Source organism: Populus euphratica, unplaced genomic scaffold (assembly GCF_000495115.2).
Source record: "Populus euphratica unplaced genomic scaffold, PopEup_1.0 scaffold3.1, whole genome shotgun sequence".
NCBI lineage: Eukaryota > Viridiplantae > Streptophyta > Magnoliopsida > Malpighiales > Salicaceae > Populus > Populus euphratica.
This window is the reverse complement of record NW_011499847.1, coordinates 1,962,865-1,977,009: the sequence shown is the minus strand read 5'-3', so window position 1 is coordinate 1,977,009 and position 14,145 is coordinate 1,962,865. Positions and strand designations below refer to the sequence as shown.

The following is a 14,145-nucleotide window of genomic DNA, read 5'->3' as shown; positions in this document are numbered from 1 at the left end:
AACCCTCATCATTCCCAGGCTCAGCAGGAACAAAAACTGGCTCTTCAAATTTGTCCATCACACTTCCTACATCTGATTTCTCAATGACAACTACTGAACCAGAATCACCACCTTCTGACTCATGTGCCTCAAATTTCTCCATTTCATTTCCCACATCCAAATTTGCATTTCCAATCACCAAACTCGAGTCACCAACACTCTCAACACCGCCATCTGACTCAAACTTCACTCCCTCTTTATGCAATTTCTCGGGTGACTCAAGTGCCTCCACAAAAACCTCATCTTCCAAATCATTTGATTCACTGGACGCCACCGCAACCTTCTCCTCTACCTTATCCCCCAACAACTCATTTTTTCCCTCCACCGCGCCACCCAAAACCTCATATTTATCCTCCACCTTATCCCTAGAAACTTCAGTGTTAACATTGATGTTATTTTCTAATTGCGTCGCATCGACAACTCTATCAATTCCATTTTCCATTTTCAAAAATCTTTACCTGCAAATCAAAGTTCCAACAAAATCAAATACGAAACCATTGAATAGAGAGACTGACATATAATCACAAAACAACTCTTTTTATTCCCTACAAAGAAAAACTCCGTCAATCAAAACCAACTCAATGGCAATAAATGAATCAAAATAAAGACACCTTTAATAGTAAAATACAACATGACACCAAAGAACACTACAAGGAATCAATAATCAGAAGAAAAATTCACTGTAACCAATCAAGGCAAGTATAACCATGGATATCTAATTCAATTTAAAACATCACAAGCAGATAACCCCATGAAAAAAATCAGGTCTCAAGAACGTTTTATCAGGGTTTCTGGGAAGAAATGAAAGCAAAGGCCATAGAAACGAGACATAAAAGAAACAACACTTACCTGCGTTGGATGCTGTGTATAAGGAAAGTTCCAAGTCCTTAAAGGAAGAGAACAAAACTTTTCTTTCTTTCTATTAACATAGGATTTCAAGACAGTGTGTATTGTTGTACTAAAAGTGTAAGTTCTTAGAAGCTAAGTAGCTGTGTCTTTTAACCAGCAGTAGAGGAGAAGTGAAGGAGATAAGAGTTATCAGGTTGAGAATAGGAGCGCGGGGATGTTATCCTTTTCTTCACCTCCCGTAACCCCTTTTTATACTCTCCCCTCTCACTGAGGGCAAATATTTTTCTGTTCTTTTCCTTTTCTGTCGAGCAACGATAATGGCCCATGATTACAGGGCTGATCAAGATACAATTTCACAAATGAGATATAGGGCCTCAAGCCCAAGAAAACTTTATAAGTTAAAAAGGGAGGGGAAGGAATAAAAGAATCCACGTAGTTTTATTTCAAAACACGAGGCACGAGGTAGAAACTTTTATAGTTTATTGAGAATTATTTTTTAAATGATTTTTATAGAAAATAAATTTATTTTTTATATTTAGTTGTGTAATGTAAAAAAAATTAAAAATATTTTTTAATATTTAACTATATTATAAAAAAAACTAAAAAAAAAATTTTAATTTTTAATTTTTTTAACTTATTAAAAAGATATGAATCAAATTTGACATATAAAATATTGAAAAAAGATAAAATTAAAAAATTATTTTAAATAAAACAAATAAAAATAAAAAATACCATATTTAACATATATAAAACATAAAAGATGATACTATTTTAAATAAAACAGATAAAAATAAAAAATACCATTTTTAACATATATAAAACATAAAAGATGATAAAATTAAACATAAATTAATTTTATAAATATTCTAAATAAAATAAATAATAATTAAAAAATAAAAAATAAATCTGAAAATAAAAATTTCAATTAAAAATTATAAAATAAACATGAATAATAATTAAAAATTAAAGGTGATATAAAAATTAAATTAAATTAAATTTTAAAAAATAAAATTAAAAATATATATACAAAATATAACTTTATAGGGAGGGGGGTCCCATGCAGTTTTATTTCATTGTGCCGAGGCACGAGGTCAAAACTTTGAGAGTGTATGATTTGTTTGTTTGTTAAAAAATAATTTTTTAAAATAATTTTTATAAAAAAATAAATTATTTTTTATATTTGATAATATTATAAAAAATTAAAAATATTTTTTAACATTTGATTATACCAAGATAAGTTAAAAAACTTATTAATAGTTTAATTTTTATTAAGTTTATTAAAAAATAATAATCAAATTTAATATATAAAAATATTAAAAAATATGAAATTAAAGAAAGAAAATCAAATTTCTTAAATTATTTTAAATGAAATAAATTGTAATAAAAAATACAAGATAAAAATATTAAAAAATAATGAAATTATAAAATATAAATTATTTTAAATAAAAACAATAATAAAAAAAATATAAAAAATAATAAAATAATAAATTATTTAATTTAATAAATTATTTTAAAAGATTAAGAATCAAATTTAATTAAAAAATAAAAATGAAATTTAACATAAAAATAAATCAAATCAAATCTTAAAAGATAAAATTAAATAAAAAATTATAAACAAAATATATAAAAAAAAATAAAAAAAATAAAAACTAAATTTAATATAATTAATAAATAACAATATTTTTCTTTCTTTCTTGTAAATTCTAAACAATACTTTCAATCCAAAAATAAAATATTTTTATAAATTAAATCAATTTTTTATTAACTGTTTCTTTTAATAATAAATAAATGTAAGAAAACTTAAAAAGTAATTGTAAGTGTCCCAGAAAATTACTTTTATGAAACAAACGCCTTAAATATAAAAAATCATTCCAGTGTCCCAAGAGTATTTATTATTTCATATTTCATCTATCTATCTATCTATCTATTTATATATAGATAGATTTAGAATTAAAAATGTTTTTAAATTTTGATATAGTTACAATAATGCCATAGTATATATATATAGAAAATTGACCGTGAAATCTCTTCGTCAGCCGTTAGACCTCTCACCACAGTTCGCTCTCTTTCTCTCACTGTTTCCAGCCGGCAGCAGCAGGTCCCGCAGCCCGCCCTTCCTAGCCCCAGCAAGGCAGCAACTTCTAGCTAGTAAGTGTCATCCATTTATAATTTTCTAGATTTTTTTTTGTTAGACTGAAAAGAGATACTATTGTTGTTTTTTATTCGATCTGCTGAGATTTATGAGTTTCTAATTTTTCTTTTTATTTTTTTGTTCGGTTTAAACGTGTTATGGTACCTGAGATTTGATCTTGTTCTTAATTAATTTTCTGGAGATGCTAAAGCATAGAAGGTCAGATTTGGTTTTACGATTTGCTGAGAAAATAAGTAATCTATAGCTCGGATTAGGTCTTGTAATTTTGAGGCCAAGAGTCGGAGTTTCTGAAAAAATGTAACGTTTTTGCAAGTTGTGGTGTGATTTTTTTTGTTTCCATCTGGGTGTGCGGAGGGTGAATCTGATCTGTTTTGGTCACTAGAAAATGTTGGAGAAAAAGCTAAAAACTTCTGAGCCATTTATTTATGTGGCTTCGGTGTAACAGCTCATAAGCTTCAGTTTATAGGAAAAATGAACAGCTAAAGCCTTAGATGATAGAGACTCAAACTAGGTCACTTGCATGTGTCACGAGACTTCATGAACCACCCCTATTAAGTTATGTGTGACAAGAAATTATTGCCATTGTAATCACAAAGAACCTGCAGTAATCAATAATTCCTCAGTCAGTGCAGAAGATGGTTTCTATGATCTGAATTTTACTGCGTGACACATGCAGAAGATGGTTTCTATGATCTGAATTCAATGCTTCAATACTGCGTGACAAGAAATCTATGGTAAAAAACTGCAATGTGGTATCAAAAACTGGTAAGCAGATATTAACCCTGGTATTAACTAAAGATCAATAAAAGATTGACTTACTGAGAAGTGGGAAGATCATCATAACTGGCTTGAAATTGGAAGAACTGTGTGAAGGGAAGGGTCTGATCGCTAGTTCCCATTGTGGCAGCGGCAGGTAGAGCTGCTATTACAGCACCTAGCCTCAAAACGAAGTCAAATATAACAAGCCCCTTGTATTCAACCTTTTCATGGATATAAGCTCCTTTTAGAGGTGCTGTTCCTTTAGTAACAGCTTTTGTTTCAGTAGGAATATCAACTTTAGATGACATTTTGTAGCTTAAAGGACAGAGAGAATAAAGATTTCAAAAAGCTTGTGATGGAATAAAATGAGCTGTAGAGCCTTATATATGGAGAACTAGAGGACTAGGTTAAATCGAGTTTGTACTGAGGATTGTAATTTTAAAACATTATTTTATTTACATGAATAAGGGAGTTGTTTCTAACCGTTTCCATTTCATTTAAAGCTTGGTTTTTTATCACTTTTGATTAAAAGTCAAGGAAGAAAGTTATGAGAAGCAGAGGAACATAAATTAGTTGGTCTCCATTTCATTTAAAGCTTGGTTTTTTTATCACTTTTGATTAAAAGTCAAGAAGAAAGTTATGAGAAGCAGAGGAACATAAATTAGTTGGTCTCCATTTCATTTAAAGCTTGGTTTTTTTATCACTTTTGATTAAAAGTCAAGAAGAAAGTTATGAGAAGCAGAGGAACATAAATTAGTTGGTCTCCAGCTCAAGGCGGCAAGTCACTTGTAATAATAAATAGATAATTTCAGGTTTTGGGATGTTTGTTTTTAAGGTTGGCATGGATTGATATTGTGATATTAAGAATTTTATTTCCTTTTTTGGAATGAATGTATGATATATATTTGCATCATTGCATTGTATGATATATACTCGAGACCCGATGGGGTTTGGTTTGAGTTTCTAAAATCCATGTCTGTTAGGTTTTGGATCAGGTATGAATAGTAATTTCAGGTTCAAATATGGATAGTACCAAAACCTGACCTGTGGGTATCCATTGTCATCCCTAACCACCTACAATGCCAACCTCACTGGACCCAAAGCTTCAACACCACCACCACCACCACCTTAACCACTGTCAATGGAGAATGAAAGCATCGTTTGCTCATCCTTACATGGTTCCATCTCTCTTCAATGCCCTCTCTCCCTCCTCCAAAACTCTCTAGTCTCTCAAAACTAAGCCCAAATCCCACTAAACAGCACATTACCAAAAACCTTCCTTGCAGAACCCAACCCTTCATCAACATCTCCAATCAATCCCAGCTCACACAAGCAGTCTCTTCTCATCAGCTTTTATCACGCAAAGGCATTCACTTACCTTGGCAGACACTAGCTTACCTTATACAACAAAGTGCATATTTGAAGTCTCTTAAATTAGGCAATGGTTTCATATCCATCTGCAATTAAGTGGATTAAAAAGACCCAGTACTTTTTTACCCAAATGGGTTCAAATTTCAATAATTTCGTTTGTATTTATGTACACTGTAGTGACCATGTTAGTGCTTATAAAGTGTTTGGTATAATGTCCGAGAGAAATTTGTACTCTTGGAATAATATGCTTTAATAATTGACCGTTGGTTCAGGGTAAAACCGTCCTTTGTACTCTGAAACACTTTAAAAGTAGCCGAGCTTTATCAATTAGATGAGCACTGAAAAAGAAAAACCAAAGGTTTCCTTGCCCGCAACCATTCCTCTCTTTTTCTTCCCAGCAGTTCTTCTGGTGAATTTTCCGGGAAATTCTTCTTTTTGATAAGTAAGAAAATCCTCAAACCTTATTCCCTTTTTGTCCCTTGGTTCTTAAAGCTTATATATCTATTTCATTTGTCCAGATTTTAAAGGGTACTTAAAAAAATGGGGCCGAGATGGAAAGGAAAAGGAGCAGAAGCTAAAGCACTAGCAGATCCCATGTCAGAAATAGTCGCACAGCTTCAATCTTCTCTTCTTCAGTCAAATGCATGTGCGTCACTCTCAGGTTGTAGTGTGCTTCTTGCAGTGGAAACAGAACAGACTGAGCTTCTCACGCGGGCATGTTTCGGTAAACCCATTATCACAGCTGAGAAAGAAAAGCAATGGTTTCAGTTGGGTTTGGAGGAAGCATTTTATTTGTGTTATTCTTTAAAATGTCTAAAGATTGCTGGTGAAGATAATTTTGTTAAAAATGATTTAGGTTTGTGGTTGTATATGAAATTGAAAAAGGAAAAATTCCCGGATTTTTATAGGGCGTATTCTCATCTTCGTATGAAAAATTGGGTTCTCAGACCAGGATTACAGTATGGCGTGGATTTCGTTGCTTACCGGCATCATCCATCTTTGGTACATTCAGAATATGCTGTGATTGTTTTATCAGAAGGGGATACTGGGAGAATGAGGGTGTGGTCTGATTTCCACTGCACTATTAGACTTTGTGGAAGTGTTGCGAAAACGTTGTTAATTCTGAATGTTGACAAACATGGTCACGGTGCTATCTCTCCATCTTGTTTGGAGAGATACTCTGTTGAGGAGTGCACAATCACGAGATGGAGTCCAGAACAAAGCCGTGATGATAAGAAAGCCTCAGAAAATGGAGCGAAGTAAGATGTGCTTTCAAATATCTGGTTTGCTTTTGTCATTCTGTGCATAAACAGAGTATCTGGTTTGAATGTGCAAAGTATTTTGGCTATAACTACTTTTATAATGCTTGTGATTGCTGGTGCAAGTAATTCATAATCGTCTGTTTTTCATGCCTGATAACATGCAAGTCAAGTTTTGATCATGGAGCTGGTCTTCCTATTGTGATGGCCTAAGCAACGTGTAAATGTCTCCAGTCCAGTCTGACTAGGTGTAAAAGCCGATCTGTTGGCTTTATCATTCATTAGATGCTTTAAGACAAGAAAAGGGCATGTAATGATAAAGCCACAGTGTTGGGTTTTAGACCAGTTAATCACACAACACAACAGCAATACCAAGTTGAAAATTGAGCAAAATACAAAAAATGGAGCCAATTTCTTCATCACTGTATCTGCATGTCCCTTTTATTCAGTGCAGTCACCTCAAAAGCTAGAATCGAAAACAGTGCACTCTACAAGTAGTTCATCAAAATATATATTGTAAGCTGCAGACACATGCTAACAATGAATTGTGGCTGCTGAAAGGCAAGCAAGCTTCACCAGAATAGATGTATAATGCTACAAGTAACGATTGCCATCACCTCCCAAGCATGCATATGGCTTGGTCTATTTCCGTGCACCCTGACATAAACCCACAGATGTTTGCTTGTGATAATGTGAAGCCAGACATCAAATGCAGAAGTTGGTGGAATTTAGGCACGAGTGAGTAAAATTATATTCGCCATGACAGCCATGCTTTTTGGAACCCGACTGCAGCATTTGACATCTAGAAAATGTGGCACGCAATACTCAATGTGTAGCTTTCTCAGGAAAGCATCACTTTATTAGTTTTGGTGAAAAATCAAGATGAATTTTTGCTGAAAAACAGTGCTCCGGTATCGTTAAATCTCAACGATTTTAGCTTTTTAAAAAATATTACCCGTATACTAACCAGGGCCACGGAAGTCCTAAAGTCTCCTCCTCCCGTCCACCGTTCACCCACCTACGATGCCAACCTAACCGGACCCAAAGCGCGAACACCACCACCATCTCCCCTGTCAATGAAGAATTACACATCGTTTGCTCACCCCCACATGGTTCCTTCCAGGGGGGAACCTTTCACAAGGCTCCGTTGGGCTGTAGCCTAGGTAAAATAATAATTAAAAAAAAACTCTAGTGAGTCAAACCTCTTTTGAGTCATCAATGTTGCAGCCATCCAATTACTTTTCTTCGCCATAGCCAACCATATGTTCACAATTGTTGGTGATGATGCCTCCCATCTCAAGCCCTTCAACATCTCACTCATCATGCTAGGACCTCGCCTAACCATATATGTTTTGATCTCTAGAGACTGATTACCTGGCTGATATTATACGGCAGCCTAAGCTTCTCAAGGTGAACAAAATGCACCATTTCATAGCACTACAACCAGGGGTGGGGTGAAGGCATGTTAAAGGTTTCGGCGTGCTCCAAGGTTAAGATTTTATTAATATCTTTTTTACTAGTTTTATGTATTAAAAAAATTATAATATTCAATTAAATTATTAAAAAAATTCAAAAATTTATGTGGAGTCTTCTATGATGTTTTATCTTAAATTAAAATTTCATAATTTTTAAAGAAATTCAGAAATTTGATGAAAAATCACAACTTGACTAGTTTTACGTTATTAAATATAATTTTCAATTCGACCATCAGATTGAGTTTAAATTTTACGAGGGATCTTAAAATATATTAAATAAAATTTAATTAAAATTTTAGAATAAACGGGGTTTGGTGATGCTAACAAAAAAAACCATTAAATAAAAGTAAAATAACTCACTGAAAGTAAAATGGTTATTTACCAATAAAAATAAAATAAATCATCTCTTTCTTTATTCTACATGTTGCAAACTGAACATAAGCATATTAGAAAGAGAAAAAAAAAAGAGAGAAAAAAGTTAGGAAAAAACAAAAAAAAATGGAAAAATAACCTTATAAATTTATCAAATCCAACTTATAAAATATTAATTTAAGAAAGAATCAAGAAAAGAAAAGAAAAATTAAAAAAATATTAATTTTTTTATTTTTAATTAACATAAAATTATTATTTTATAATTTTTTCCTGAAAAACAGCGCTACGGTATCGTTAAAATCTCAACGATTTTAGCTTTTTTTAAAAATACTACCCGTATACTAACCAGGGCCACCGAAGTCCTAAAGTCCCCTCCTTCCGTCAACCGCTCACCCACCTACGACGCCAACCTAACCGGACCCAAAGCGCGAACACCACCACCATCCCCCGTCAATAAAGAAAGACACATCGTTTGCTCACCCCCACATGGTTCCATCCAGGGGCGGAGCCTTTCACAAGGCTCCGTTGGGCTGTAGCCCAGGTAGAATAATAATAATAAAATAAAATAACTCAAAAAAAAAAACTCTAGTGTGTCAAACCTATTTTGAGTCATCAACGTTGCAGCCTTCCAATTACTTTTCTTCGCCATAGCGAACCATATGTTCACAATTGTTGGTGATGATGCCTCCCAGCTCAAGCCCTTTAACACCTCACTCGTCATGCTAGGACCTCGCCTAACCATATATGTTTTGATCTCTAGAGACCGATTACCTGGCTGATATTATACGGCAGCCTAAGCTTCTCAAGGTGAACAAAATGCACCATTTCATAGCACTACAACTAGGGGTGGGGTGAAGGCATGTTAAAGGTTTCGGTGTGCTCCAAGGTTAAGATTTTATTAATATCTTTTTGACTAATTTTATATATAAAAAAAATTATAATTCTCAATTGAGTTATTAAAAAAATTCAAAAATTTATGTGGAGTCTTCTATGATGTTTTATTTTAAGTTATAATTTCATAATTTTTAGAGAAATTCAGAAATTTGATGAAAAATCATAATTTTACTAGTTTTATATTATCAAGTGTAATTTTCAATTCGATAAATTTTACGAGGAATCTTAAAATATATTAAATAAAATTTTAGAATAAACGGGGTTTGGTGGTGTTAACAAAAAAAACCATCAAATAAAAGTAAAACGACTCACTTAAAGTAAAATAATTATTTACCATTAAAAATAAAATAAATCATCTCTTCCTTTATTTTATATGTTGCAAACTGAGCAGAAGCATATTAGAAAGAGAAAAAAAGGAAAAGAAAGAGAAAAGTTAGGAAAAAACAAAAAAAAAATAGAAAAATAACCTTATAAATTTACAAAGTTTAACTTATAAAACATTAATTTAAAAAAAAAATCAAGTAAAGAAAGGAAAAATTGAGAAAGAAAAAAATTTAATTTTTTTATTTTTTAATTAATATAAAATTATTATTTTATTTCAGTTGAGTAGTTATTACAATATCAATTTAGATTCAATTATAAATAAATTATATTTCATAAAATATTAAAAAATATAACTCCCCACTTTCACTTTAATTTTATATATTTTTAAATTTATTTTTAAATTTTTTAAATAATATATTTAAATTAAAATTTTACTATTAACTGTACATAAAATAATAATTTATCTTAACAAATATTTATATATTTATTTAATAGCTTAGAACAGTAAAAATTCCTGTCTCGGCGGATGGTTCCTTCTCTCTTCAATGCCCTCTCTCCCTCCACCAAAACCCTCCAGTCTCTCAAAACTTCACTCCGATCCCACCAACGACACATCGCCGATAACCTTCTTTGCATAACCCAACCATTCATTAACATCTCTGATCAATCCCAGATCACACAAGCAGTCTCTTCTCTTCAGCTGTTATCACGCAAAGGCATTCGATTACCTTGTCAAACACTAGCTTACCTCTTCATTTTCTTAGCTACTTAATTAGTTGGGATTTTCTCCATGTTAGATGTTCTTATTGCTTTAGTGAGATGGGCATTGTTGTGTTGTCCTGTTGTTTTCTGGCAAGTTCATTCATCCATATTCATGAATTGATTTTCAAAGGAACTGCAGAATTTAAGTCAGTGAAATAGACTCCAAAGATGGAAGAGGAGGTAGATATTACGCCTAATTAATAATTATTTTTGTTGATAATTTGAGCTATAAGCTTGTCATTGCTTCAAACACTAACCAATTACCTTCCTTGATTTCTTAGAGTTACATCTATCTTGCAATGCTTTGGATTCCTATGAAGTCTGTGAGTCTATGGTTTTTACACTTTATACCAGTAGTAACATGATTCAATGGAAGTTGCTTGTCTTTGGTCCTCGTATTCTCGTGTTCCGCATCTCTATTCAGACAAGAGATAGCAATTTTCTAGCAAGGTAGGAGGGAGGACGTCGTCTGTCTCCTATCAAGTTCCAGATGACTTGTTAATACTTTCATAGAAAATCTCTTTCTAGTTCCTTTCCACTTATCTCAATGATGCCGTTCAACTCGTTTAGTTGTATTACCATGTGGGCTATGGAGCTGGTATCTGTTTTTGACTTTTTTCGCGCATAGCACGTTTTATTTTTTATTCCTTTATTAATTGTTTTTTATTTATTTCGTTTTATTTGAAGCAGTTGTTTGTGGTTATCTGATTGCCTGATCTCTTGAAGTAAAGAGTTTCCTGGCCTATGAGAAGATAGGGATGGAATTATGGAAATATACCTTGGAAAGGACATCATTGATGAGGTGCCATGCTACATAGCATCAACAATGCGAAGAAAATAGTTATTGATTGATTAACGGGGAAGAGATGATCCATGATTTTTAATTAATAGATGGCCCACTCCTTTCATCTTCAATAAAGTTGATGGAAGAGGACAATTACGTTCAATTATGGACATGATTAAACCCCTAATCACGTTTAGTGGTTAAACCATACTTGATAAGGTGTGTATGGATGATTGAGCGTGGTACAAGTAACTGTGGTTTTTGCTGCCATGTGGTAGCTTATCAAGGGCAAAACCTCTATTACCCTGGTGGATTTAGAACAGATCATGCGTAGAGGAGTTGTGCAGACCAACAAACCTCAAGAACAAATTTGGAAGGCAACACAGGTGGACTAACCAAGGAAATATTATCTCGATTATAACTCTACACCAATGATGCAAGCAAAGCAACCAACTAAATTAAAGAAAAAAAGCATGTCATTGTCATAATCAAGATTGTTGAGAAAAAATCAATGGAAGCAAATAAATAATCTTCCTAATCTGTTTTTTATATTCCCAGAAGTCTTAACTGGATGGTAATTACATCCAATTGACGTTACAATGCTGCGCAATAAAACCCACAAACCAATTCTTTTCCTGTGCAATAAAGCCTGCCGTGCCTGCTACAAGGAAAAAAAAAAAAAAAGAGGAAGAACTCAACATTCTTCTTCTTCATCATCATCTCTGACATAGAAAAATGGGTTCTCAGATCTCTAAACAGATTGAAAAGCGTAAAGAAATCTTAACTGAGAAGAAGGTTTTGGTTGATCTTGAGGAAAGCTCTGGAGAAACATATCCAGGTTCTGATGATCGTCCATCAGACAGGAAGAATTGGATGGCTGGGTTCAACCCTGAGAAACTTCACATAAACCAAATTGTATGGCCTGGAACCCATGATTCTGCTACTAATAGGATTGGCATCCCATTGATCACTCGTCCTTTCGTTCAATGTCAGTCTTTGTCCATCTACCGTCAGCTTTGTGTAGGAACCAGAGTTTTTGATATTCGGGTTCAGGAAGACCGTCGGGTCTGCCATGGAATCCTGACAACATATAGTGTTGATGTTGTTATTCGACACCTCAAGAAATTCCTGTTAGAAACTGAGTCAGAGGTCGTAATTCTTGAGATCAGGACGGAGTTTGGCCAAGAGGATCCTCCAGAGTTTGACAAGTACTTGGAGGAACAGCTTGGAGAATACCTGATCCATCAGGACGATAGTGTTTTTGGCAAAACAATTGCGGAATTGTTACCGAAGAGGGTAATCTGTGTATGGAAGCCAAGGAAATCACCAGCTCCGAAACATGGAAGCCCGTTGTGGAGTGCTGGTTATTTGAAAGACAATTGGATTGACACAGATTTGCCATCAACAAAATTTGAAAGCAACATGAAGTATTTGAGTGAACAGCCACCGGTTTCATCAAGGAAATACTTTTACAGAGTGGAGAATACTGTTACACCACAAGCAGATAACCCAATTGTATGTGTTAAACCTGTGACCAACCGGATTCATGGATATGCTAGGTTGTTCATAGCACAGTGTTTCTCAAAGGGATGTTCTGATAAGTTGCAGATCTTCTCCACTGATTTTATTGATGAGGATTTTGTCGATGCATGTGTTGGATTGACACGGGCAAGGGTTGAAGGGAAGGCTTAAAATTTCTCTTTTTTTCTTGAGTTCTTGTTCCATTTTATCGAGTTCTATTACGAGTCATCATCTCTTGTAATTAATTTCTGGGTGGCTGAAATTTGCTCCGTTGTCCTTAATGGGGTAAACTGTTCGTTTGTCTACACGTATGCTAAATTATTTGTTTATGATGTATAAAGGGCTTGTGTAAATGGTTGTGGCTGGCATACTTGTTCCTTTTTCTTTATTTTTTTTTTTTCTAACCTTGCTCTTTTACCTTTGAAGGCCTGCCCACTCTGGGAATATGCTGATACTTGTAATGTGATGGATTGAGCTGGATTGTCACTGTTATTGCCCAATCACAACTTCCCATGTAGAAAACTACTTTGTAAAATGATGAAATTTAAAGAGTTTTCAAATCGAAAAGGAAAACAAGCTATTATAGAAACCACCACTTTACAAGGTGTTTGTTGGTTGACATGTTAAGCAGGTTTGGTCCACTTGCTATCGCCACAAGTTCTTATTCAAACTGAAACTGTATGAAAACTTTTCATGAATGCACACCACTTCTAGCATAGACGATTTGCCTAATGTCAACCATTTTATAATGGAAGAGAGGACAGGCCAGCATAGCAAATTGATGATGATAGAAGATTGAAAATAACAAAGAAATCCTGAGATACAGACACTACAAGGAAAATAATGTGCATACAAACACCACATTACAACTCAGTAAAAGCTTGTCACTGTTTACGCCTACGGTATACAATCAGTTGTGTCAACCTCTGACTAGACAGGAAGAAACTAACATTCACCTTTTTCATGGTGGAAACCTATCAAGACACCATATATAAGGTCTGACTTCATCACATCCCTAAAAACTTGTTCAAGGCTGAATCAGATGCAATTTAGTTAAAGGCGGGCTTTTTCTCTGCAAAATTTACATATCAAAGTTTCCTCCTAATCCAACGAGAATACTCCTGCCAAAAAAAGTCCAAGAGTTTATAATACCAACTATGAAAAATCAAAACAGTAATCCTTTGCAGGAGTATTCTCATTGAGAATCCAACAATTAGAGAAAGCTTTGACACAAGTTTTGCAAGAAAAAAGGAATGTCCCATGTCTCAACTAATTTCGGTCTGATTCAGCCATGCACGAGTTGTAGAGATTTGATGAACTTGCACCTCATATGTTTCACAGTTCCTCTCAATAGGCTACCACCATTGGAATTATTAAGGATAGGATGCATAATGGAAAAGGTTAGTTCCTGTCTATTTAGTTCATAGGCCATATGTTATGTGAACCAATGCATAATAAAAAAGGTTAGTACCAGTCTATCTAGTTCATAGTCCATATGTTGTGTGAACCTATGAACTATAGAGATAGGAAATAGCTTTCACCATTAAGCATTCTATCTTAAAAATTTCATGGTGGTAACCTATC

At 33.6% G+C, this 14,145-nt stretch overlaps 3 protein-coding genes and 1 long non-coding RNA gene across 6 annotated transcripts in view; 3 read left to right on the top strand and 1 right to left on the bottom strand.

Annotated features, from left to right (window-relative positions):
* The window catches only part of LOC105141153 (translocase of chloroplast 120, chloroplastic-like), a 4,663-nt gene extending 3,539 nt beyond the window's left edge, over nucleotides 1–1,124 (bottom strand). For both annotated transcript variants that reach the window (XM_011048288.1, XM_011048294.1), the window contains exons 1-2: nucleotides 889–1,124; nucleotides 10–497 (exon numbers count right to left, since the gene is read on the bottom strand). In XM_011048288.1, the coding sequence (XP_011046590.1) occupies nucleotides 10–481 (472 nt within the window). In that variant the 5' untranslated portion in view covers nucleotides 482–497; nucleotides 889–1,124. The remainder of the gene's footprint in view (nucleotides 1–9; nucleotides 498–888) is intronic.
* Nucleotides 1,125–2,902: 1,778 nt separating this feature from the next.
* LOC105141140 (tRNA-splicing endonuclease subunit Sen2-1-like) lies at nucleotides 2,903–7,543 on the top strand. Of its 2 annotated transcripts, XM_011048275.1 has the most exons (5): nucleotides 2,903–3,036; nucleotides 5,689–6,429; nucleotides 6,597–6,649; nucleotides 6,987–7,000; nucleotides 7,439–7,543. In XM_011048275.1, the coding sequence occupies exons 2-3, from the start codon at nucleotides 5,711–5,713 to the stop codon at nucleotides 6,640–6,642; spliced, it is 765 nt and encodes a 254-aa protein (XP_011046577.1). In that variant the 5' UTR covers nucleotides 2,903–3,036; nucleotides 5,689–5,710; the 3' UTR covers nucleotides 6,643–6,649; nucleotides 6,987–7,000; nucleotides 7,439–7,543. The 2 variants fall into 2 exon arrangements, with proteins under 2 accessions (XP_011046577.1, XP_011046569.1); XM_011048267.1 differs by lacking the exons at nucleotides 6,987–7,000; nucleotides 7,439–7,543 and having other exon boundaries at nucleotides 6,597–6,874.
* Nucleotides 7,544–10,028: 2,485 nt separating this feature from the next.
* Nucleotides 10,029–10,787, top strand: LOC105141135 (uncharacterized). The gene is made up of 2 exons (XR_845321.1): nucleotides 10,029–10,436; nucleotides 10,538–10,787. It is a non-coding gene; the product is annotated as an uncharacterized LOC105141135 (long non-coding RNA).
* A 495-nt stretch (nucleotides 10,788–11,282) lies between these two features.
* Nucleotides 11,283–13,293, top strand: LOC105141130 (PI-PLC X-box domain-containing protein DDB_G0293730-like). The gene is made up of 2 exons (XM_011048246.1): nucleotides 11,283–12,721; nucleotides 12,988–13,293. The coding sequence occupies exons 1-2, from the start codon at nucleotides 11,776–11,778 to the stop codon at nucleotides 13,011–13,013; spliced, it is 972 nt and encodes a 323-aa protein (XP_011046548.1). The 5' UTR covers nucleotides 11,283–11,775; the 3' UTR covers nucleotides 13,014–13,293.
* Nucleotides 13,294–14,145: the final 852 nt, after the last annotated feature.

Excerpts from the sequence above, each read along its gene's own strand:
- LOC105141130 (XM_011048246.1), top strand. The coding sequence starts at position 11,776 with ATGGGTTCTCAGATCTCTAAACAGATTGAAAAGCGTAAAGAAATCTTA. Across the intron at positions 12,722-12,987 it reads GACACGGGCAAGGGTTGAAG|GCCTGCCCACTCTGGGAATA; the intron begins GGAAGGCTTAAA and ends TTACCTTTGAAG.
- LOC105141140 (XM_011048275.1), top strand. The coding sequence starts at position 5,711 with ATGGGGCCGAGATGGAAAGGAAAAGGAGCAGAAGCTAAAGCACTAGCA. Across the intron at positions 6,430-6,596 it reads GCCTCAGAAAATGGAGCGAA|GTCAAGTTTTGATCATGGAG; the intron begins GTAAGATGTGCT and ends GATAACATGCAA.